This window comes from Myzus persicae, unplaced genomic scaffold (genome assembly GCF_001856785.1).
Source record: "Myzus persicae strain clone G006 unplaced genomic scaffold, MPER_G0061.0, whole genome shotgun sequence".
NCBI lineage: Eukaryota > Metazoa > Arthropoda > Insecta > Hemiptera > Aphididae > Myzus > Myzus persicae.
Window position 1 is genome coordinate 18,211 of NW_019101180.1, and position 24,133 is coordinate 42,343.

A 24,133-nucleotide genomic window follows, 5' to 3' on the forward strand; every position below is an offset into this window, starting at 1 on the left:
AATGTAGAATCAAAATACATGTATAGCCCCTTGTTTTGCCTGTCGCCTGAAGTCGGTGGGTCCAGTACATATGTCTCATTTGTCCTTACATAAATATGGCACTGATCTTACTATCTTAGATATATAATTTAAAGGCCAGATTTATAGATGTTAAGTTGTATTATCATACTAAACTTGTTTTTTCTTTTAATACAACTCATTTTGTTGATTTTTTCATTATTGTTATTTTTTTTCATTATTTTTCAAATTATTGAATACACATGTTATGTATTTTACAAATATTATCAAGTCACAACTATTGTTTTGGACTCTATCTCATCTGCTTATAAGTCCAGTACCTACAATTTTTGTTCGAAGCTGTTACAAAATGATTACTAATTTTTGAATAACGTCTATGCAGTGATCTTCTGAATTTTTATATTCCGTTGACATAACCAGTGGCACATCTAGAGTTCAAATCATGAGGGTGCTAAAATTATGAATCGCTCACATAGCCTTAGAGGGCTTTTATGCCCCCCCCTCCACCACCCAACATTACTTATTATTAATATTTAGATTAAACTATTAATTATTACTCACAATAACATTATAAAATATTACTCACATATTCATATAAAACAATTATAATAATGAATTCTTAAAAATCAAATTACATTAATAAAAATTTAAGATATTTGAAATTACAATGATATGGATCATACATACTGAAGTACTCTAGCACCCCCGCAGTTGTGCTACTGGATACTACTCTGTACGTATAAAATTAGTTTTATGGTATTACAAATTAATATTAGTTTTGATTTATATTATATTATAAACAAAATACTAGTAGAATTAAAAAGCAACATATATTACTTAATAAGAGAAAAAAAAGGTAAATGCATATTTTGTGTTACTGTATTTTACGTTATTGTACCAAAAATTGATTTTGTTTAGAGCATTCAGGTTTACTAAAGAAAAAAAAAGCTTAAGTTATAAGCCACAATGTTCAACTAAACACTATTATTACTATCTTATCCATACTTAATTTGAAAATTCTTTTTAAGACCTATGAAATAAGAATTAACTATTTTATGTCATCATGGAATTCTTTGTCTGGTTATTTTCTGAAAAAAAGTTGAATTAATATTATTAATATTTTAATGATTTAAAATAATATTACTTTTGATTTGGTCTACTAGGTAGGTACAAATGTTGGCACGACAGGCATTATATAATTTGTAGTTAGCGCCAGATCAATATTCGTTTCTTGTTCGTTCAATTTTTCTAATTCAAGACGTTCTAATTCCTTTTGTAATTCTTCCTACATAAATAATAATTCAATTTATTTATTAAAAACATATCTGAAATCACTACATTTTCAAAAGTTTTAAATTTAGTTTGTATAGTACTAATAATAAACGAACAGAGAGATAAAGTTGGATATATTAAATTACAATATTACAGTATTAATAATGCATAAATACTAATCATATTATATAATATAGGGTAATTCACCATGCATGCTCACCACCATTTATTCCTTTAGCAATTAATTAAAATAATTCTGATTTTTGGAATTTTTTAAATGTACTCAAAGATCATACTTTCCAATTCCTGAATTTACTCACTATTTAAGAAGTGACTTGTATTGATATAAGCTCCTGTTTTTCAAATTAAAACCTCCCTCTTCTATTGCAAATGAATTATTAGATAATTTTTTTGTACATTTTTAAAGTACCACATTCAAAATTTGAACGAGTAATTTCTTAGTTATTAAAATGTTTGTATTAAAGATAATAGTCTTTAAAATTGGTTTTACATAAATATAAAATAGACGTAATATTGGATCTAGTATTTATTATACTTGGGCCATGTTTACAAATTGTTCTTAACGACAGATTAAAATAAATTACTACAATTTTTAAATCACTATAACCCGTCAGCCCTCATATCTTATAAACTAATTACTATACGGACCTTTTATGCTTAGAACACAATGTTAAATAACTCAAAAACTAAACGTTAAAATTTTGATTTTGATACATTACAGACATTTTAATGTATATTTAAAAATAAAAAAATCAGATTTTGAATAACTGCATTATTGAAGAAAAATATGGTGAGCATGCTTGGTGATCACAGCTTATTCTTGCATATTATGAACATGGTATTCAAATAAACTACCTACCTTACCTTAACTTCTTATCAACAACAAATGTTATTGAATTGAGATGAAATAACTTTAATTTTATACTCTTAATATCACTACCAACTAAGAAACTAACAATAAATTAAATTACTAATTCTTATATAAATATGTACTCATGTTCATATTATCTTACTCTAGCTATAACAATTAACAATTGAACATTAATAATAAACTTTTAATATTTTTTAATTAAAAAACTAATTTACAAGGTACTTTGTATTACATTTTCAAGTTTTTGATCCAACAAAGAACATTTTACAGATATTTATAGAAACAAAATAAATTTTTTTTTTAATTTCAATGGTTTTAAATAGTTCAAAAATAGTTTAAATATTTTGAGAATTGTATGGTATAATATAGACACTAAATGTCATATAATAATGTTTTTATTTGATTATTTCTATTTTTTCCCAATGCTATCAAATTTTTTTAGAGAATTTTAAATTTTAATCTCTTAATAGTACCCATTAGATTCTTTTTCCCAACAGAATTGATATTAAGATTTTCACCTAATCATTATTTTGGCTATTTATCATGTATACATGCATAAAAAACAAAAATAAATAAAAATAGAACACACATCATTGTAAAACCAATACATTTGATGCTCAATGCTCAGTTCAGTCTAAAATGTACAATGGTCAATAAGTACAATTTTGTTGTTACTAACAAAAATTATATATTACATAGTTTGAATTAGCTTCTAATTCCTGTAAGGTAATTTATTTTAAGATTTTTCTAAGGTAGTTATTAGTTATAATTATAATTATTATTTATTCAGCATTAAAAAATTTAAATAAATCCATCAGAGAATATAACTATGGAAAATATGGACTATAAATATTATAACTGTTTCAGATTCAGAGTATATATTCAAAACTTTTATACGTGTTTTCAAAAAAATATTTTTTCTTACCTCATCTTCATCAATTTCCGATCTAATTGGAATACAAATAGCTTCTGATATTTCTTGAGTTAAATCTTGTGAAGTTGCTATATCATCAATAATATCATGAATATCTTCTATGTTGCTGTAAGAAGAAATAACATTTTTTTTCATTAAGGCCAATTCAACATTTTTAATAATATGTAAATTTATTGAATAATTATACAAACTAAATTATACTAAGAAATACTATGGTCTAATAAATTGATAACCTACTAGATCACACAGTTAGACATTTAAAGAGAAGTTGGCACTTCGGTATCTCAAATTATTAACAAACCAACAATTTCTGTTGGTAGTGTATTATAATTGGTTGGTATCCCTTTCTGTTATTTTTTTTATTAATTGGGTACCTGTTTTTGTATGTAATTTTTTTCTGTAAACTTTTGTGTTTGTATTATGAATTTTATAAAATTTGCTTGTTGTACTGGTTATAATTTAATGGTAAATGCTTAGTAATTTTTGATATGAGACACATTTATTATGCACTTAAGGAGGTAAGACCGATTTGTATGCCGTACCGACAAACCTCATGACCCAAAATAAATAATCATAGTAAATTTGTAACCAAAAAGCCTAAAAAAAATCATTAAAGAAATAAAAGTAGTATTAATAAATTGTAGTTTTGGAGCATACGGTTCTATCCCTATGACACCTTTACTTCAACTAAATATATATTAAAAATATTTATTCTTCTTGTATTTATATTCTGAAAATATTATTATTATAATAATAATAATAATAATAAAAAAAAAATATTTATTTATTGGTTTTCTTTAAATAAGTATAAATTCTTTCAATATCTATCAATTTATTTAATGTTTCACATTTGCCAGGAGTCCAATCACAGATTCATTTTTTAAATTTTTAATATTGGTATGAGTAGTATGGCTAATAACAAAAAAAAATAGATGTAATAACACTCATTAATACATTTTTAAAGACAACTTTCTTTTATGATACCACAATAGCAGCAAAATATTAAATGTAATGACCAGGTGTTTCATACTAATTGTAATTAAGTACCTATCAATGAATTTCAATCTTAATGCAAATTGGAATAATTGGAGCAATTTAATAAATACACTAGATATTCATCAGTAGATACTCGAAGCTATACCACTGTTAGCTACATAAATTCTCATACAAACAAAGTAGCGTTCAGTAAATAGTAAAACTAAAAGAAATGGAATAATTTTTCTGAAGAGTGTAAGTTAGATCTTCTGTTATGTATGTTTATTAAAAGATCAAATTTTTTTTTGGTTTTTAATTTTTTAATCTACTTAGTATTGAATTTTCCACTGAACCATCTCTGCATAAACATTAAGTTTATTTTAATGTGTTTTTTTTAAATCACAGAGTTTTCACTAATGAATAATTTTTTTAATTTTTCCTAATTAATATTATATGTGTATTGACTAAATTATCAATAATCAATTTATGAATATACATACATTTATTAAATATATAAACTGTTTATTTTAATAAAAATAAAATAGTAACAAGTTTAAATATAATAAAAAAATTATGGGGGGCATGACCTATATAACAGTATAAAGAGTTAGAACAGCATAAATAATTACAAATATATGCTACTCAGAAAATTGTCTATTATTTAAAAAAGATTTAAAATAGGACCCCAAGTTAGTTTCAGTGAATACTAATTAGGTTTTCATAAAAAAAACATCAATGCCTCGTGTTGTCTATATTCAGTACAACGTGGGGCAAACAGAAAAATCAAAAAAAAATATAGAAGGAATAATTTGTATAGTTCAAATTCAACAGAAATCAATAAACTAAAAATTAACTTAAAATAATGTTACATTAGAAATACATCTATATTAGGTCATTAAACTTAATGTTATTTACAATATGATTTCAAAGTTGTCCTAAGTCTGACGGTAATTGTTGTTATATTTGACTTTTTGACAGAAAAATCTAAAGTGTAGGTAGGTTCCTAACACATATAATTATAATATGTATAGTAATTATGTTGATAACACTTACACATTTCGATTAGCCATTTCAACAGCGTATGAGGTCGAGCGTATTACATCAACCACAATATTGTGTGTGTTCGCACTTTCCAAGGCCGACTGTTGTTCTATGACTGTTGATAACATACTGTCATTCCGGGATAACCGTTTCTTATAACGATTCTTACGATTTAACGCATTCAACGCAACTGCAAGAAAAAAAAAGAAAAACGTTAATTTAAGAAAAAATTATTACCTACTCATGTATTTCTAGTAAGTTATACTATCCACCTTGTTTATTTTTTATCACATTCTTTTTTACTGTAGCTTGCTCTTTTTTAATATTTGTTTCTAAAACTTCACGTTTTTCCCTCAACAACTGTTCAGTAGATCGTAATTTTTTCAAAGTATCAACTTCAGTCGACTGTGACGATGACTGTCCTTTTATTTTTTTTTTGTTGCATCCGAATAGCTTGCGGAAGAAACTCATTTTCAGCTTTAACTTAACCTCTGTTGAAGTGGAGTAAAAGACAACAGATCATTCCACCAAACACCTTAATCTAATGGACTAACTGATGGAGAATGCAGTTCCAGCAGCGGTCCATAGCAGGCTGACCACCCTGACGCCTTGACCGGAAGTTCCGCCTATACTCTGATCACGTGTGTATGAATCATTCAGTCACCAAAAACTCGTTTTGTCCTCTCATCCCCACCAGAAAAGGGGCTCCACCACGCGAGCTTGGTGTCAGCCACGTGTATAAAAAACAGGTTATCCGTCGAAAGGAATATTTGAGGTTAGAATTTGTTAAGGTGGTGTAATTTTTCAAACCGCCGAGTACCGTCTACCTTGTAGACATTGTATACAATATCACAACACGTTTAATGTTTGTACATTTTGTGATTGTTTATCGACATAGTCACTGTTTGATGAAGACAAAAACTTTATCTCAGAAGTGCGATAACTGACTTGTAGTAGAATTTGCTTTAATCTGTAGGCATGTCTGTATATCATTGTGTTTTAGTATTTAAAAGGTATAAAGTTATTCTGTGTACTGAGAGGTACAAAGTAAATACATTTTTGAAAAGTACCCTTTATATTTTATATATAGATAAATCGGAGTCACCTATAGCTTTACCAAATACGTTTACCAAATTAGATTATTAGTACATATTTTAAAGGTAATGAGTATAACATAATAATTGTGCACTCTAATGATCCTGGAATATGGGATTTAACATAAAACAATTAGATAAATGCATAAAATAATAGAAATTAATAATTAATAAATCAATATTATCTATTTATAAAAATTTAAATGATACACTTTATGACACAGCATGACGCTCGCATGATCGAGATTTAAGAAATGATTGATTAATAAACTTGAGGATTAATATTACTTTACCGTGTGGTGTTGCCCGATACCGACATTTCGTTAGAGCACGGTTAACTATCAGCGGTAGGTAGTTGAACTATATTACTGTAATAATTTCTAACGACGGTTGCCGATGACTGACCTAAACACAGAACGCAAATCTATCGCCTGGGTGGGTTACAGTCTCTGTTATCTCACACTAACGATTTAGTTCTTAATCTATTTTTTGAATTTTTTTTTTCAAAATTTTTGTTTAAACTATCTAAATTTGATAGTCCGATAGTACTCGGATTCTCGAATCAATTAATGGCAAGAGTGGTCCGATTCAGATTTCAACGCATCCTTTGTAAGTTCAGTCCAATTTTTTTATCTTCTTAAACTTGACCACCTTACGGGCTTTCCTTGTCAGTATAACTTGAAATTCTTCGGACAAGTCGAGCCTGTACACGGTCATATACTCATGCTAGCGCAAACTCGCATTTTTCAAGAATATTTCTAATTCATCCTACTTGTCACCAATGAACGAGCCTGGCAGGAGTTTTAGAGCAGCCTCTAGTCTTATTTTCTCTCCTCCGGGTCCGTATGAATATCATACATTTGATTGACCTGGACTTTTTTCAGTTCCTTGAGGATTTGATATCTCTTTCTTTTATGCTATCATAGGTCAAAAGTCCTGGCTACCAAAAGTCCTGGGCCTGATGACTTATCGTATTCATTTATCCAAAATCTCCCACCGAATGGCAAATTTAAACTATTAAAAATATACAACTCTACATGGAACAACAGTGTATTCCCAAACCAGTGGCGAAATACAATCGTTATACCTGTACTGAAACCAAATAAAAACAAATTTGATATAGCTAACTATCGACCAATCTCACTCATGAACACAATTGGAAAAATCATGGAAAAAATGGTAAGCAAACGTCTCATTTGGCATTTGGAGACATCTAATTTTTTTAGCCAATACACAACTAAGGAATCCAAGACAAGCCCAATTGACAGCATTATAAACTACGCCAGAGAACTACCCCTTCAACTTCAAAGAGACCAAGACACACTAACACACACTATCAAAAGAAAAAGCACAACCAACCATATAGGATACAAAACCATCTTCAACAATCTTACCGCGTCTTCAATAAACACGGAACACAAAAAAGCCCTCGGTACGACACTTATTCACTAAGTTACAACAATCAATTTAAGTACACACCTCAGTTGTAAACAGAATTACGTTTCAAATATTTCCTCCCTAGAAATGCGAACTAAAACTTAGTACAGAACTCCTCAATTTCAATAAAAATGAAACAAACCATGGCATAATTTATTCTCAGTTTCAAAACACAATTCCACACTCGTTCCCTAATCATTCTAAATATATACAGATACTACTAAATCTGAACATAGGGTAGGCTTTTCGGTAGTTAAAGATAACAATATCATTCAACACGAACTCCCGAAAATAACCAGCATATTCTCTGCCGAAAACTACGCCATATTTGAAGGGGTACAACTAGGTAATACTTTAGAAACAAACGATATATTAACAATCAGCGACTCCCCTAGCACCCTACTAGCTCTTAAAAACACATCCTCAAAAAATGAAATAACCTCAAACATTCAAACATGCTTTGTCCAAACAAAAAAAAACACTGAATTCATGTGAGTCCTGTCGCACACCGATATTACAGGGAACGAAAAAGCAGACAAATATGCTGACCATGCAACGAAAACTATCCATAACCCCACAATAAACAACATATCCACCATCGACATCAACAATTCTATCAATCAAAAAATCCTCTCATCTTGGCAAAATTACTGGAATTCAATACCATCGTCTAAAAAACTTAAAAATATATAAAAAAACAATTAAAAAATGTAACACTCCCCCAAATTTCAACCAATGCCAAGATATTGCAATCATCCACTCCAGAATCAGGTACTCTTTCCTCCCCACTCATACTTAATCAGTAAAGAACCCTAACCAATATGTGAATCCTGCCACACTGCATTAACCATCAAGCGCATAGTGGAGGAGTGATCACAATATTCACGAACTCGCACCGACCTCAACATGCCATATATCACAGCAGAAGCGCTCGGCGAAAGTCAATCATCCATAATATTAATATTTTTAAGTACCACAAGTATTATTAAAAAGTTATAACTTAAAAAACATGTATGTATTATATAAAAACTAATTTTAAGAAAAACACCATGTAATTATTTAATGTCAGGCTAATAACCTAAGTTGTTGAAGCCATTTCTCTTAAATAAAAAAAAAATATATATATATATAACAAGCAATGCTTGTATAATATATTACAATTCACTATTACTACTATGAAATGGGAAGTTTAATCGGCCGAATTTGGCGGGTTATAAAATCTGTTATCAGCAGATTTAGCGTATAGAAGTGTAACCATAGACGGTACAACTGGCCCTTAGAATATAAATATATCGGTTATGAAGGACCAAATATTCCCTTTTTTTGCAAAAAGAACTTTTTGTATAGTTGGTACAACAGGTAAAAGTAAATAAAACTACTCCCCGTTGGTAATCGGACAGATTGGGTATATAAGCGTGCATCAAATCAAATGTATGCAAATTGACTACCAAGGTGGGTGAGTTGCACTTATACCCACTCATCGGCGTGTCCACAATCAAAATAAAAATAAAAATAAAACATTTTGTACAGTATGCGTATAGTGGCGTCCGCAATCCTCTTCAGGTGGATAGCCTACCTGGTAATATACTGTTCGTATTATCACAAGAGAGTTTCATATAGAACTGGCATTTTTAACAAGCAACAAAATGCATCGGATCAGTTAATATATAAATATATATTATATATGTAATATAGATATAAGTAGGTATATTTTCAGCAGATTTTTTTCATAGAATTAACCACCTTATTAGCCTTGACTTGAGCAAATTTGGTGAATGACAATTTCTCATATTAACTCCTCAGAAAAATAAAAAAATAATTTTTTCTAGCATATTTGAAATTAAAAAAAAATATATATCATTTGCACAACTATTATAGCTAACAATTATAAATAAGTATAAAACAAAAAATGAATTGTTTTTATTTGTTATTATTATAAAACAACTTGAATTAATAATAATAAAAAACAAATGATCCAGTAAAAAGAACCCGGAAACAAAATAACCGGAATCAAAAATATCTCATAATATAAACTGGTATATTTATGGTGGTAGATACATAGTTACGATTATTAATATTAAGACTAGGCAATACTAAAAAAATGGATCTAAATATTTATAAATACTTTATTTTCATACTAAGATATTTAATTTATTTAGATTTTTATGTACCTATAAGCATTTTCATTTTTCAAGTTTCTAAATTAGTTTTAAATTATATTTATTGAATTGTACGTGATTACACGTTTACAAACCAGGAATTTAGCATGCTCACAGATTGAGAGTTTCCTAGCTAATTTTATATAATTTGTACCCACCAAACTATTGACAGCTAAACATTAATTGTATCAATAAATAAAATGTATTATTTTTATAAAAGATTTATGTTATGAGTTGCTTTACAAACAAACAAACAAAACAAACAAATTCTATATCTCAATGTGTAAACATTACTGTCTTAAAAATAATGTGTTACAAAAAGGTAGAGTTTTTTTGGCACTCAATTTGGGAGACCCTGTATGTGTATATATAATATATATTATACATAACATTTTAAATAACTGAAAACTCGGTACAAATTATTTATTATTTCAATTATGTAGGTTACGAGTATATTGTTTATTTCATATCACTTTAGTTATTACAATTTTTTTTCTTATACTTTAGTGTATCTAAGTTTGGTGCAATAATATTGAAAAAAATAAGTCATTATGGCAGATGAACAAGTTGAATTAGCGTCAAAAGATGTGTTTGTTTTACTGGGAGTCTCTGCTCCTGAAAATTTAGAAATTGGAACCAAACGGCAAGAACAAGGGGATATAAAAGGCGATGAAAATGAATCAGTGTTTACGCTTGATGAAGAAGATAAAACTAAATTTATGGTAATCAGTGTTTTAAGTATTTAATGTTATTTGGACTACAAGTTGGTAGACACGGATTAAATTATTTTTTGGGAGTTACTACTGTGTGAAATATCCACTAAGTAATATGGATTATAGTGTATACAATTATTATGAATTCAGAATTTATGATACCTACTAAAATATTAGTCATAAAAGGAAAAAAATAATATTTTGGTACCCATCTCATAATATTATGGTTTTTGTATTATTTTTAAAATCTGTTACTTCAAGAAAGTAGTTAATCGTATGTACCTAGTTACAATAGAGATGGAGACAGAACCATCTTAATTTTACTACAGAATTCCAAAAAATACTATTACTGTCTAAACTTAACAACCTAACTATTTTTCATATTATCACCATTATAAAATTCAATAATAATTAATATTACTTATGACTACATTTCTGTAATAAACATATTAGTTAAATACTTAAATTATAAAGTATACTTATTCATATATTGTCATTTGTCGTAATATTTTGTTGATTCAAGACTGTTGTTGCTCCACTGGTTATCGATGTGACACCACCAGAAGATTTGGACAATAGTTCTACTGACAGCTTAACTCAAACTGAAATCGAAGAACGACGATGGTATAATCCAACATTGAATACAGGACTTGAAAAATCTGATTTTGAAGGTTTAAGAAGACTATTAGCGGAAATTAAGGTGAACTAATTTTAACTAGTTGGTAAGTAATCTAGATAGCGAAATATTGAGTAGCTCTGTATAAATAAATTAAATAGCATTAATAATTATTAAATTGTACATCAAGTTTGAACGACCTTATTGTAACAAGTATTGGTTAAGTTATATAAAATTATTATTATAAAGGAAGTAGGTAGGTAATATAATTATATATTATTTTCTTTATTCTATATTACCAATAGAAGCTGATAGTGAAATTTTTAATTATAAGCTAATGACTAATATATCAAGCTTACTATCAGATTTACTTACTATATAATATATATATACATTATGTATACTACTTAAATTGTTGCATATTATTATTTAATTTGTGTTACATATATTTGTATTAAGCTCAGCAAATATCTAATTTATAAATTGTAGTTACATAACTAGTTATTTCTAGCATTTTTTATAAACCCTGTGTAGAACTATTAAAAAAAACGATTAGGCAATTATTATTATTTACGGGTATGCAATTAATATGATTGAACATAGCATGTTGCTGTTGTATAATTATTGTAAATGTAATAATTATTCATGAACAAATATATATATTTATCATCACAACTTCGTCATACGCAATATTATGACTGTGAAAATGGTTTGAAAGTTCTCTGTTTTTCGTTAGTGGTTGATCATATGATATGATAATACTAATAACATCGAGTAAAAATAAATATTAATATTAATATACTACATTGTATTCATATAATTATATATATTAATATATTATAATCCGATCAAATACGAAGTCCGATACTCTATTGTGCGCATTAGCATGGACTGGTCGAAATTCAATAATCAAATTCAATTCACTGTGATCTTACCAATTTATTACATAATTGAATTATTATTGGCTATGTATTGACTAGTACTATGTACTGTATGTATATTATAAAAACTAAGAATTAAGAACACCAACAAATTTTGGAGAAAACTGTGTTACACATATAATTGTATTGTGACTTAGATATGTGAATATTGTGTTGTATAGGGTTCTGCTAGTGGTCCGTGAATGAAATGTTCTTTAGTGTGATTTAATAGATTAACTAATTTCAAGCAGTTTAAAATTAAATATATGCTTATAAAAATTAAATAAAAGTTCAAATGTAATAGTACAAGTTATGTTACATGAAGGCACTCTGGACTCAACGGTTATGTTATCTACATCTGAAAATTATGTATTACGGAGTCCCTTATAATTTACGTTTCCGTTCCTATTTCCAAGCACCAGAAGTTCTACAATTTGGCCAATAACCTTGTAGTTGTTTTTTCTAAATAATTGTTAATGAAGCATTCGTGAATATTGGTATGCCATTCATTGCATTACAGGTGCGTAGCCCGTGGGAGGGGGTGTTTTGGTTATTAAAACATCCCTCCCTCGCTTGTATAATCCAAATACAGTGAATTCCACCTAATTTGGACACCGGGTAATTAGGTCATCCACGTAATGTAGATGAAATGACAAAATTTTCTGGTTCCAATTCCAATATATAGGTACTAACAAAGTTATTTCATTTTATATGGCCATTCACTTAATGTGACAAATGAGTTTGTTCCAAGAGAGCCAACATTAGGTGGAATCTACAGTATATATTAAATTTGTTTATTTTTGTTTACTCTAGAATACCGATCCGACAAAAACCCTTGCTGCATTGACCAAACTTAAAGCAGAAAAAATATTAGAGGGACCTTATCAAAACATGTTTATTGCTTTAAATGGTTTCAAAGTATTGATTAACATACTAGAATGTAACAACGACGAATGCATGGTAAACAAAAAACTCTCTTTTTATTATAGCTATAGTATACCCTTTGGTGTATACATTTCACTACCTATTCTTTTGATAGCATAGTCACGATGATATTTTAGGAAAACGCTTTGATCATTGTACATGAAATGTCCCAACATTATGGAATTCAATGCTCGTTGTGTAAGTTGGACGCGGTGAAACCTTTGATTGATATTTTATTATTCAAAAACAACTACAAAGTCAAATATTTGGCTTCAGACACATTACAGAACATCGCGAAACTGAGGAGAGGCAGGAAGCTCATCCGCCTGAGAGGTGGTATTAAGATCATGGTGAGTGTGGAAAGTATTTTTGACCCATGTCAAATTAGATATTATACATTTATACCTAACCACACAACTGCTGGCTGCTGGCCTCATATAAAAATAAAATGACAATCTTTGTGTAAGGTGCAAATGATGAACGTATCGAAACACGTATTACCCATTCACTTGAATAGTATGAACGAGACTAGTCGGGATACAGTGAGTTTAATGAACTGCTGTTCCGGCACCCTAAGACAGTTGTGTCGGTCTTTAAAATGCCAAGAACAGTTGTGGTGAAGTGAATGTAAACATTCTTGCCATGGCACGTCGTTAATTAAACAAAATATACATTATTATAGGGAAACCGGGTTTGTACAGCTGTTACCACAACTGTTGAATTCAAAACATGGTGAAACGCAAGTATCCATAATGAGTTTAGTAGCTGAATGTTGCCGTACCCGCCCAGAAGTCGTCGGACAAAAAACAGACATACACATTAGGGTAGCACTTAAGGAGAAGAACATTTTGCAGCAGGTCATACAGTTTTTGGTCAGTGATTTTACACAGCTTGCTGAAAAAGCGGCCGAAACGATACTGTGCATGTTTGACGGCAACCCTGCTATATACGACGTTTTGCTGAAACACAAGGGGATGGAAGCCCTATTCAAAGCTGTTACGAAATTCCAGTAAAAATAAACCTATACATTAGACATATAATAATATATTAGTACAGCCGTGAATCCAGAAAATATTAACAGAGGGTGCTAAAAAAATTGATTATACTTTTCTATTGATTAAGTAGTTTATATTACTATTTTTTTGTATTGGGTGCTTTTATAATAGTGGTCCTTGTCAAGCAATCATATCGCCCCCCCTTGAATTCAAGCTTCTTATGGTTAAGCTGTATAAAGGTACTCATGAAATTAATAAAATCAGAATGGAATTATAGGAATCGTTAAATGTTATTGCATCATAACAATAATATTATTATGGAAATGCTCAAAAAATGCACCTTTAAAGTGCAACTATAATATAATAATCATAATTATTATTTATTGACTATTAAAAATATATTTTATTTATTTTATTTATTTGGTATTTCATAATTTCACAATAATAATGATAATAATATAGGTATTAGTCTGTATAATATGAATACTGAGCGACACTCAAAGAACTCGTGTTAGGGGGACCTAATATCATAGTTTATGAATAAAACTACAACCAGTGGTACTGGTACCTCCACCTAATCTTATAACTGTCATACAATAAGAATTGTTAAATATTACGGCATTTCAATTACTATAAATCACAACACCAATAACCTAGTTAATGTTGATAAATCTGGTTCCTGAAAAAAACCCCTTTGAACACTTATTGCCTAATATATTTTCAATGTCTTCAAATGTACAGAATCCTAATTTATTAAAGGAGACTTTTTTTAACCGCCGTCAGAAGTTGGGTGACTGAGTCTTCCAGCGACCCCCACTTTAACCCCTATAGATATTACATGTTTACCAGTGGTGTAGCCAAGAATTCTGTGTGGGGGGGGGGGAGGCTAAGTCTCAAAAAAATACAAATACAATATTTCTTTTATTTCACTTTTTGTACATAAAATAATGTTGGTTATAAATTAAACAACAAATTATATAAGTGTTTAAACATTTCTGCGCGGCTGTTTGATTAATTCAAAATTAATCATGAATTATGATAATATAAGAAAGAATATTATAAAGAGTATAGTAAAACTGTACATTTTCAAGAACATTTTTTTTTTTATGGATTTTGTGGTTTTTTTCAATTATATGGGCCATTTGTTAATTATTCATTTATTCACAAAACACTTACCGACTTACTCATAAAATAAAAATGTTAACTGTTTAATTTTAATACATTTTATTACTTAAAAATGTTGTTGTGGTACACCGTGTACCTAACTCCTGAAGAAAAAAAATTGAAAATTTCATTTGAATTTTTTTTTTCAAATTTCATGAAAATTATGAAGCATACCCCTGTTATATAAGCACCTAATATCTTTAGTGCTGGTACATGCCTGAAATTCAACCATCAACATAGAGACTATTTTAATTAATTATTCCATTGCGTTCTGCAGGAACGACGACCACGTCATGGTGTTGATCATCACCGTACTGTGGAAAAGCTCATTGAACACTAAATGCAGACAAGTGATCGAGAAAGACCGCATCGTAGATTTCCTGCTGGAATTGTTGACGTCATACAAATTTGACGACCGGGTGATCGGTTACGCAGTCGCCACGCTGTCTGAACTGTGGAAATCTGAATCATTGCGTGGAAAACTCAGACAATCAGCCGTGCCTAAGTATCTAGAACTGCTCAATACTAGCCTGCACAGCTTGGTGTTGGCACACGTGTGCACCGCTATAGGCCGAGCGTCTAGCGACCCTCAATGCATGGAAATGATAGATGAAGCTAAGGGATTTCGGTTGATTTTCGTTCTATTACCGTCCTTAGACGTGGACGAATTCGACAAGTACGAAGATTTCTACGAACCACAAACGATCATCGCCGCTGCTGAATGCCTGGCCATGATAGTCGAAAACACACAAGTACACATACCTATTATAATATTATTATTAAAGATGTGGTATGCATTTTGTGGGCTATATTATATTAGATCCATGATGTGCTAATTGTTTTTATTTGTTTTTAAAAAAACAATTTTTCGTCGTGTGCTTTTGTTTAGTTCAGCCTGAACCCTCTCAAGGGAATGTACGAGGCAATCTGTGACCTGGTAGATTTATTGACGCACAAGAATTTGGATTTTTTAGCAGCAGTATGTCATCTGATCGTAGTAATCGCTTCATTCGAGGAAAATTCAAAAATAATGGTCGACGCAGGAATTGTTGAAAATTTGGCAAAACTCGTATCTACGGTAAGTTTGCATTTTATACTATTTATTCTTGAGTGATTATTAATATTATATCTACCCACACATAATAAGACAATATATTAAATAAGTAGGTACAGGTAAGTAATAAATAAACATATGTGTACCTCCTACTCACAGAAAAATCTATAGGTACCTACCTATTTGTATTTTTATCTGTTACAGGAGCACACCGAATTGAGAGCCAATCTCTGTCAAGCTTTGGGTAAATGCTGCACTGTTGGTGTGACTGCGCGTAGATTCAGCTGTAAACACATTATAGATAAATTAATTAAGTACACGCATTCTGAGCACAAAATCGTCAGAGACAATGTTCCTCTTGCGCTTAGCGGATTATCCGAAGACCCATTAAATTGTGTAAGGATTGAAGCGTTAGGATTTCTTCCGGTATGTTTACATTTTTTTTAGAATAATGTGGTATATACTTATTTAAAAATGTTCATAAAATCATTTAGTTTTTGAAACAATGTATTCACTCGGATAATCCTAAAACGGCCATGGCTGCTGTTAACTGTTTGAGTAACGTAAGGAAAGCAAGCGCAGCTATAGGCCAGTTTCAAGAGTGTACGACAAAGCATTGAAAATTACATCCTTATAATTTCTTAATTATCCTAAATTATCGATGCTGTATACAAAATAAATAAATAAGAAAAAAAAATTGTAAATGTTTAGATAAAATATGAATGTACCTACTTACGTAAATATATTAAATAAAAAAAAAATTAAATATTAAATTACAAATAAATTAAAATAAAATATTATTAAATTCTAAAAGAAGAAGAACATATTGTATTTTATAAAATTGTCTTTATGATGTACATTAAAATGTATTATAAACCATAACACATCTATATTATACTCGTATGATATGAATATCATGTCAACACCTTAAATCATGAAGTATTCAAACGCATGGGCGCCCATAGGTAACATTTTAGGGTGGGGGGTCAAAATAAAAAAATTCGGTAATAAGTTAATATTGTGGTAATATTTATTGAGCTACAAGTTCATAATATTTTTTTTCCGAGGGGGTGGGGTGCCCTGTCTTGCCCCCCCCCCAATGGGAGCCCATGTTCAAACACAACATACTATTTTGTATTCCAACTACAATAAAATACTGATTAATTTAAGGCCCAGATTTATTTGCTCTAAAAACCTCAGAAATATGCACTATAAAATATGCATTTGTGCTTATTTTGTAGGAATACCTATACCCTATAAAATACAATTTTGCAAAAAAGGTCTTATTTTCTTCACTTTTCTACATGTGTACATACAATTAAATTATATTTTTTTAATTAAATTTTTTATACGATTCATTTTTTGTAGTTCTTTCAACATATTATAATTCCAATGAAAAATTAATACTGAAATACATATAAATTAAATCAAATAAAAATAAATTATACTACATACATGACTAGTTTATGATTCACAAAAACCTACTCAATAAAAGATTACTACTTGTCCCAATAGGTCTCAGATAAGATAAGAAAACAACTTCGTCAAATTACATAGACAATAAATGTAGGTATCTATAATGTATCTACGCTATTTTAATTAAAATATACAAAATATTACATAATATTATGCATTTAAAAACTGCATATAATATGCGATAAAACAGTAAAATACAGAAATATGCAACATGTCAAAAAATTACAAAATATGCAAAAATATTCAAAATAAAATTTTCTATTACTATGTTGACGATAATATTCAAACTTGAAGCTTACCTAGGTTTTTTTAGACAGTTTGGAAAAAAAACATGCAAATGTATATAAATCTGGGACCAGCTGATTATTTGTAGGATTTTAGTATTTTTGGAAGGAATACTCGAATGACAGGTGACAAAGAAGATTTATTACACATAGCTTAGTAAAAAAATAATATATGACACTTACAGCCTAGGCTCTCGATCATAACTTCGAAGGAAGCACGAACATCGGTTGAGGATCGGTGTGCCGGTATAAATAGGCTAAAATACACATCACGACGTTGAGTTACAATTTATTCTTTAAGATTTCAATAAGTTTCGAAACCTCTATAACTTTTGAATTCTGTTCTTGATGTTCATGTAAATATTTTTGGAAACATTAGAGCTAGAAAATTAACAATACCCGGTGGCCAGCATTTTCCGCCGCACCTTTAACATGGTGTCATACCTAGTATGGCAGTGTGTCACTGTGTGATTTTGCCAAATTAGGCAATTGTGGCCTTGAACCCCAAGCAGTTAAGTTACGGTAAAGATCACCCTATACGATCAATATTCGATATCGACAATATTATTGACCATGTATTGGTTATATTGAATATACTTCAATAGTATTGAAAATATCTAAACTGTTTTGATATTTAATGACGGTCTATTTTTTAGGTCAATAATATTGATCGTATAAGGGTTCGCTTACTCTAGTTCACAGATGTATAACCACAGATTGATGGCCAGGCTCATTTCCATTCTTGGAGGTTCAAACCCCGATTTGAGGAGATTACAAATATACAGTTTTCAAGGAGTTCAATAAAGGCAATTCTAAAATTGCATTCATGTAGGTCTTGTAAATGTGTTTGTATTACGTGATCATTAGTGTGTTGACTGTGTGTAAAAGAAATAGCGGAGCACTCCCTAACGCAGATATACAAGTCACGCCGTATCGGCGTTCCGCGCGTGAACGGAAACGATGAAATCAATGAATGCTCATATTTTGAGTGTACTTTTTGTGAATCCTACATACGGATCTGATTACGCGTTTAGATTTCTAAGAACTGATTTGATTTCGTTAATATGTCAATTTGATATCGATCTGGCCACATTATAAGATATTTCATTTAATTTTCAAATAATCAATATTTTAAATGTTCAAACTAAATGTATAAGAGTTAAGGAAAAACATTTTTTAAAAAAGTGGCCTGATCGATGTCATGTAGACATATAAACGAATTCAAATCAGTTTCTACAAGTCTTATCAGATCCATCGGTATGATCAACAAAAGATTGGTACATTTTGGCTGAAATAATTGCCAGTTCCCAGTACTAAAATAATATACAACTAGTATCGTATATCGTTGTTAAGAATAAGTTCACAGGTAAACAAAAACCGAATCAGCTGGTGTAGTCGTCTCTATTCTATTTACAATAATAATCTATTTACACCAAGGTACCCTTCTACCCCGATACCCGTAAACATTTTATAACGTAAGAAATAATTGTATGCATTGGCCGATTTCTCATATTATTAAAATGATATTCAACACCAAAACGGGTCACTGACGAATGGGTACCTACTAGTAAATACTATGATATAGACCAGTGGTTTTCAAACTTTTATTATACACGGCACACCGTACTCCCTAAAAAATTTTCACGGCTCACTGACCTTTTTTTTAGATGAAAAATTCTATGCAATCGATAATTTATGAGAAAATCGCGGCACACTTAGTGGATATTCGCGGCATACAAGTGTGCCGCGGCACCCAGTTTGAAAACCACTGATATAGACCCTAGAGTATCTGGTACTAGTGGGTAGTAGACAGTGGGTACTTGGGGACGAGTGGCGTCTAGCGGCGAGGCTCGTCAATTTGTGGTTGCAGTGTTGTCAATTCATTGTTAACAATCCGTTTTTTCATTTTTGTAACACTGGCGTCGCTACCGACGCCACCGTAACTACGAATCAGATAGTACTATCTTTAATCTTGCTACGGACATATATTATGTAAACATTAACAGTCACTGTCTATAGCTGTGCGGTGTGCGTTCGTGCTCGTCATCAACAGGTAACATCACGGCCACAACGATAATATCACGAAATCATAAAAATATTATTATATAATATTGTCTCATCGACTCGTAGTTAGACGTCATTTTAAATTTTGATCTCGTCCGTGCCCCGTGGTCGTTTGAACTCTGCAATAATAATAAGATAATTTATGTTCAAACCATTCGCGGAAACGTGATTTGGAGTAGTCTATAAAGCCGTAAAAAACGTTTTGCTACTGCCAAGATCATGAGCATAAACGCCGAAACTAGATTTTATCTTACCAAAGGCATGATGACAATGGAGCAAGCCAAGTAAGTTCAATTTACTCATATAAGTATGAGACCCTCTATAAAGCTTAATAAACGTGTTTTATGCAATTTTAGAAAGTTAAACGACGACCGTGAGTTCTTAGACTTATCACTCTTGATCGGTAACACTACCGATGATCAGCTGTATCGCCAAATCAAAGTCGAAATGGGCATATTTGATAAATGCCTTGAAATAACGGAGGTAAGGCTGCCATTTTTATAATTTCCCATGTAATTATAATTTATATTCTTTATTAAAAGGTAAGGGGACCAGACCAGAACAATAAACATATAAAATTATTGATCCTGATGTTGTTTGATCGCATAAACAATATGTATAGCTATATGTTTTCTCTGTTCCCTATCAATGCTGAGCGTGCAAATGAGTACATACAATTTTGCACGGATCATGTTAGTATAAGTTTACTATACTATACTTACCTATACCAACATAAATATTAATTTAAGCTTTGATTTTTTTTTTTTTTTAATTTAGCTTCCAATCATATTTCCACATAAATATCGTTGACGACCTAAGTTCAGAATGAACACTTTTTTATTCATTTAATACACTGGTTAAATAAGCATTTTAATATTTCAATCATTATTTACTATTGTAAGACCCAATCCCATTTACCATTGTGTACTATTATTATTATAAATATATTTTTTGTAATCAACCACTTAATGAAATAAATATAAAAATCTCTGTAAAATGTAATACATATTATAAGATATTTTTTTTGAAAATTATATCTTTTATAATATTGTTGTTTATTATTTTTTTCTTTAAAGTTTGTTGCTAATGTAATTAATATCCTATCATATATTCATATGTATGTTATATCATTTAAGTGTTATGTTAACTACATACAAAAATCAATACAAATAATAATATTAAAATACAAATAAATAATGTTTAAAACTATTTGTAGCATATTATAAAACATTAAGTGATCAATAACAATTAACATGTTATGTATATTTTAATAATAAGAAAAATGTCAATTATTTGCAAAATATGGTATTTTTGTAATATGAAAAAAAAATCAAGTGTAATTTTTATTCTACAAATTGTCGATAAGAGCATTATGTGAATTGTATGTAACACAAAGACTTACTTATTGTGTTTCATAATATTAATACTTATAATAGGTATTGTATTTCTACTACAGTCACGGTAAGTCACGGTGAGTCACGGTAACTCAAGCTTCAATAACACTTCAATAACTAGAGTTTTTTTTTAACTAAAAAAAGTTAACAAATCAAATTTATTTTTATCCCCTTTGAGATTCGAGTTATCGAAACTCAACAGTACATGCATCATTAATTGTTTTTGTATACAATTGTAATTTTTTTGTTACATGTGTATAATGCTATATTGTAATTATTACTCAGCTTATATAATTTACATTAAATGTTTATTGTTAGTTAAGGTAATAATTTTTCTTAATTATTCTTGTGATTGTTAATTAATATTAAAGTGTATAAGTATTTGTATGAGTGTATGATATCGTACTCATCTGATATTTACTTTAGTTCATTTATGGGGAATGGTGATTTGTGGTTGTATTGTAAAAGCGATTTTTATTTACTATCATAAAAAATTTTTTTGTGAATAAATTTGGTTTTATAATTTTTTATTCATGTAATATTTTGTTTTTTTTTTTTAAAAAAAAACCTACTCCCGATTAATTAATAGGCATATATTACTAGTATTAGCTACAGTTTATTAAATTGCTATGCTAAAAATACTAATTACTAAACATTGTATCAAATAAAAATAATAATACTACAGTATAAAGAAGTAAAACAAGTTATATATTATATATTACATGTGATGCCACACTTGCATTGGATAATAAATAAATAAATAATTAAGTTTTTTGTAAAATGAATACCATTGAAATAATCAAGGTGAGGATTTGGGTGTCAAAACTGGCAAACCACATTTATGTACTTATTTAACTATAGTGTATTTTATAGATACAATACAAAAATATCTAAATCCCCCATGTTAACTTTACATAATTAAGATCATATTATTACTGAATAAACACTAATGATATTGCACCAATAAATTTTTCACTAATATTACTATTTATATACTATTATTCTGTAGTACAAAAATAAACCACAGAGAGGTTGAATATTATTTTATTGTGGGCTGACAACTCACATTGGTAATGCGCAAACTCCATATAAAATGTATAATAATATATAACAATATAAATTATCGAACAATATTATGTGATGATACTATGATAATATGAATATTATTATAAAATCTGTTGTTAAACTATATCCAGGTATCAATAAAGTATAATACTTATCATTTGTAAATGAAAAAATTTAAATATTATGTAATAGCATGTAAATGATTACTTATATTATACATTTTGTAAAAACTCAATTATTTCTTACAAATACAAAACTGATTATGGTTAAAATGTATTTGTTACTCTACAGTTGTAAATCACTAATATAATTTTATCTGTGGGGATATTCTATAATAAACTCAGTATTATAATAAAATCGACAGTGATTGAAAAATAGAAAAGGAATCAAAAACAGTATGGACATTTTTGTTTTTGAAATCCAATGAAAATTACAAGTAATTAATTTTTATTATCATAAATAAGTAACTTAAAAGTTATAATCAAGAAATTTGTTTGACACTTTTATTGTAAGAAGCTTGAATAAACAGTGTTAATCATGAAATACTTGCATAGTCGCATACTATTTCCATCATGTATCCACAGTGATAAATAATAATATAAAACAAAAACATTACTTGGTTACCTACCAAAATATTGGTTAACTTCTCTGCGCATTTAAACTTTACAACTTTATTACTTTTTGAAATTATGAGTGTATTACTGTCTTAGTGTCTCATAATATGTTAAGTATGCATCGCCCTGTATAAGCTGCATAATCAGAAATATTATAAGTATTTATATCTATAATATTAAAATTTAAAATAAATAGTATTGACTTAAGATATAGGTACCTAGTGACTAGTAGGTACTATACAATTTTATTTAGTACTAGTTGTAGTACATAATCTACACTAAATATTATTAGTATTTATTTTAGTATAAATATAATTAATATTGAATAGGTCCTACTGAACCTTTTATTATGAAGGTATTGTTGAAAGTATATGTAATTTAAAATTTAATGACAATCTTTTAATTTGAACCAACAAATTTGTGTACCTGAAATAAATTGATCATTGCCATTAATTTGAGTTATTGATTGTGACCTTCAAATTAATCAACTAACTTCCTGTACGATAATTGATAACCACAAACACATCTTAAATAGACCAAGCTAGAAACCTAGAGACCTACTAAATTAATTTGTCATGTACCTACCTAGCAGATGTATAGTTAATGTGTATTACAACTAGTACTTCCCCAATTCTGTTATTCCAGTAATTTATTTAAATGTATTATGTAATCAAAATTACAAATCGTACATTTCATATGGGGTTATAATAGGTGAATTGATAACTTTTAATGATAAAAATGTTTAAACCATAACAATACCTAGGTTTTTTTTTATTTTTGTTGTATAAAATACATATTTTAAATTTTTAGGTAATATACAGTAGAATCCGTTTAATTGGGAGACCACATAAAGAGAACCAATTGGTTAAGTCCCAAAAGAATATATTCAATTAATTAAGGCAGATAATGGGAACAAATGGATTTGCCATCCCATATGTCTCAATTAAGTGGATTCTACAATATTTAAATTTACAAATATAAATATCTATTTTGTGGTAAGCATATTCAATAATATTTAATTAAGTATA

General features: G+C 29.1%; 3 protein-coding genes across 3 annotated transcripts; 2 read left to right on the forward strand and 1 right to left on the reverse strand.

Moving 5' to 3' along the window:
- Positions 1–1,162: 1,162 nt before the first annotated feature.
- On the reverse strand, positions 1,163–5,807 carry LOC111028097 (charged multivesicular body protein 4b-like). The gene is made up of 4 exons (XM_022306636.1): positions 5,405–5,807; positions 5,145–5,322; positions 3,108–3,222; positions 1,163–1,303 (listed from the first exon to the last, which is right to left on the reverse strand). The coding sequence occupies exons 1-4, from the start codon at positions 5,601–5,603 to the stop codon at positions 1,178–1,180; spliced, it is 618 nt and encodes a 205-aa protein (XP_022162328.1). The 5' UTR covers positions 5,604–5,807; the 3' UTR covers positions 1,163–1,177.
- Positions 5,808–10,373: 4,566 nt separating this feature from the next.
- On the forward strand, positions 10,374–16,828 carry LOC111028069 (armadillo repeat-containing protein gudu-like). The gene is made up of 10 exons (XM_022306598.1): positions 10,374–10,544; positions 11,059–11,235; positions 12,885–13,031; positions 13,133–13,345; positions 13,463–13,611; positions 13,678–14,004; positions 15,432–15,906; positions 16,044–16,232; positions 16,413–16,634; positions 16,703–16,828. The coding sequence occupies exons 1-10, from the start codon at positions 10,374–10,376 to the stop codon at positions 16,826–16,828; spliced, it is 2,196 nt and encodes a 731-aa protein (XP_022162290.1).
- Positions 16,829–19,965: 3,137 nt separating this feature from the next.
- On the forward strand, positions 19,966–20,991 carry LOC111028086. Its single transcript, XM_022306624.1, has 4 exons — positions 19,966–20,316; positions 20,389–20,515; positions 20,575–20,724; positions 20,810–20,991. Exons 1-4 carry the CDS (start codon positions 20,252–20,254, stop codon positions 20,840–20,842), a joined length of 375 nt encoding a protein of 124 aa, XP_022162316.1. The 5' UTR covers positions 19,966–20,251; the 3' UTR covers positions 20,843–20,991.
- Positions 20,992–24,133: the final 3,142 nt, after the last annotated feature.

What these genes read in the sequence shown, in the direction of transcription:
- LOC111028097 (XM_022306636.1), bottom strand. Translation starts at nt 5,603, where the DNA reads ATGAGTTTCTTCCGCAAGCTATTCGGATGCAACAAAAAAAAAATAAAA. An exon ending in TGTGATAAAAAATAAACAAG is followed by an intron (nt 5,323 to 5,404) that starts GTGGATAGTATA and finishes TTTTTCTTGCAG; the next exon opens with TTGCGTTGAATGCGTTAAAT. An exon ending in GAAATGGCTAATCGAAATGT is followed by an intron (nt 3,223 to 5,144) that starts GTAAGTGTTATC and finishes TTCTTCTTACAG; the next exon opens with CAACATAGAAGATATTCATG.
- LOC111028086 (XM_022306624.1), top strand. Translation starts at nt 20,252, where the DNA reads ATGAGCATAAACGCCGAAACTAGATTTTATCTTACCAAAGGCATGATG. An exon ending in ATGACAATGGAGCAAGCCAA is followed by an intron (nt 20,317 to 20,388) that starts GTAAGTTCAATT and finishes ATGCAATTTTAG; the next exon opens with AAAGTTAAACGACGACCGTG. An exon ending in AATGCCTTGAAATAACGGAG is followed by an intron (nt 20,516 to 20,574) that starts GTAAGGCTGCCA and finishes CTTTATTAAAAG; the next exon opens with GTAAGGGGACCAGACCAGAA.
- LOC111028069 (XM_022306598.1), top strand. Translation starts at nt 10,374, where the DNA reads ATGGCAGATGAACAAGTTGAATTAGCGTCAAAAGATGTGTTTGTTTTA. An exon ending in AAGATAAAACTAAATTTATG is followed by an intron (nt 10,545 to 11,058) that starts GTAATCAGTGTT and finishes TGTTGATTCAAG; the next exon opens with ACTGTTGTTGCTCCACTGGT. An exon ending in TGGCAAAACTCGTATCTACG is followed by an intron (nt 16,233 to 16,412) that starts GTAAGTTTGCAT and finishes TATCTGTTACAG; the next exon opens with GAGCACACCGAATTGAGAGC.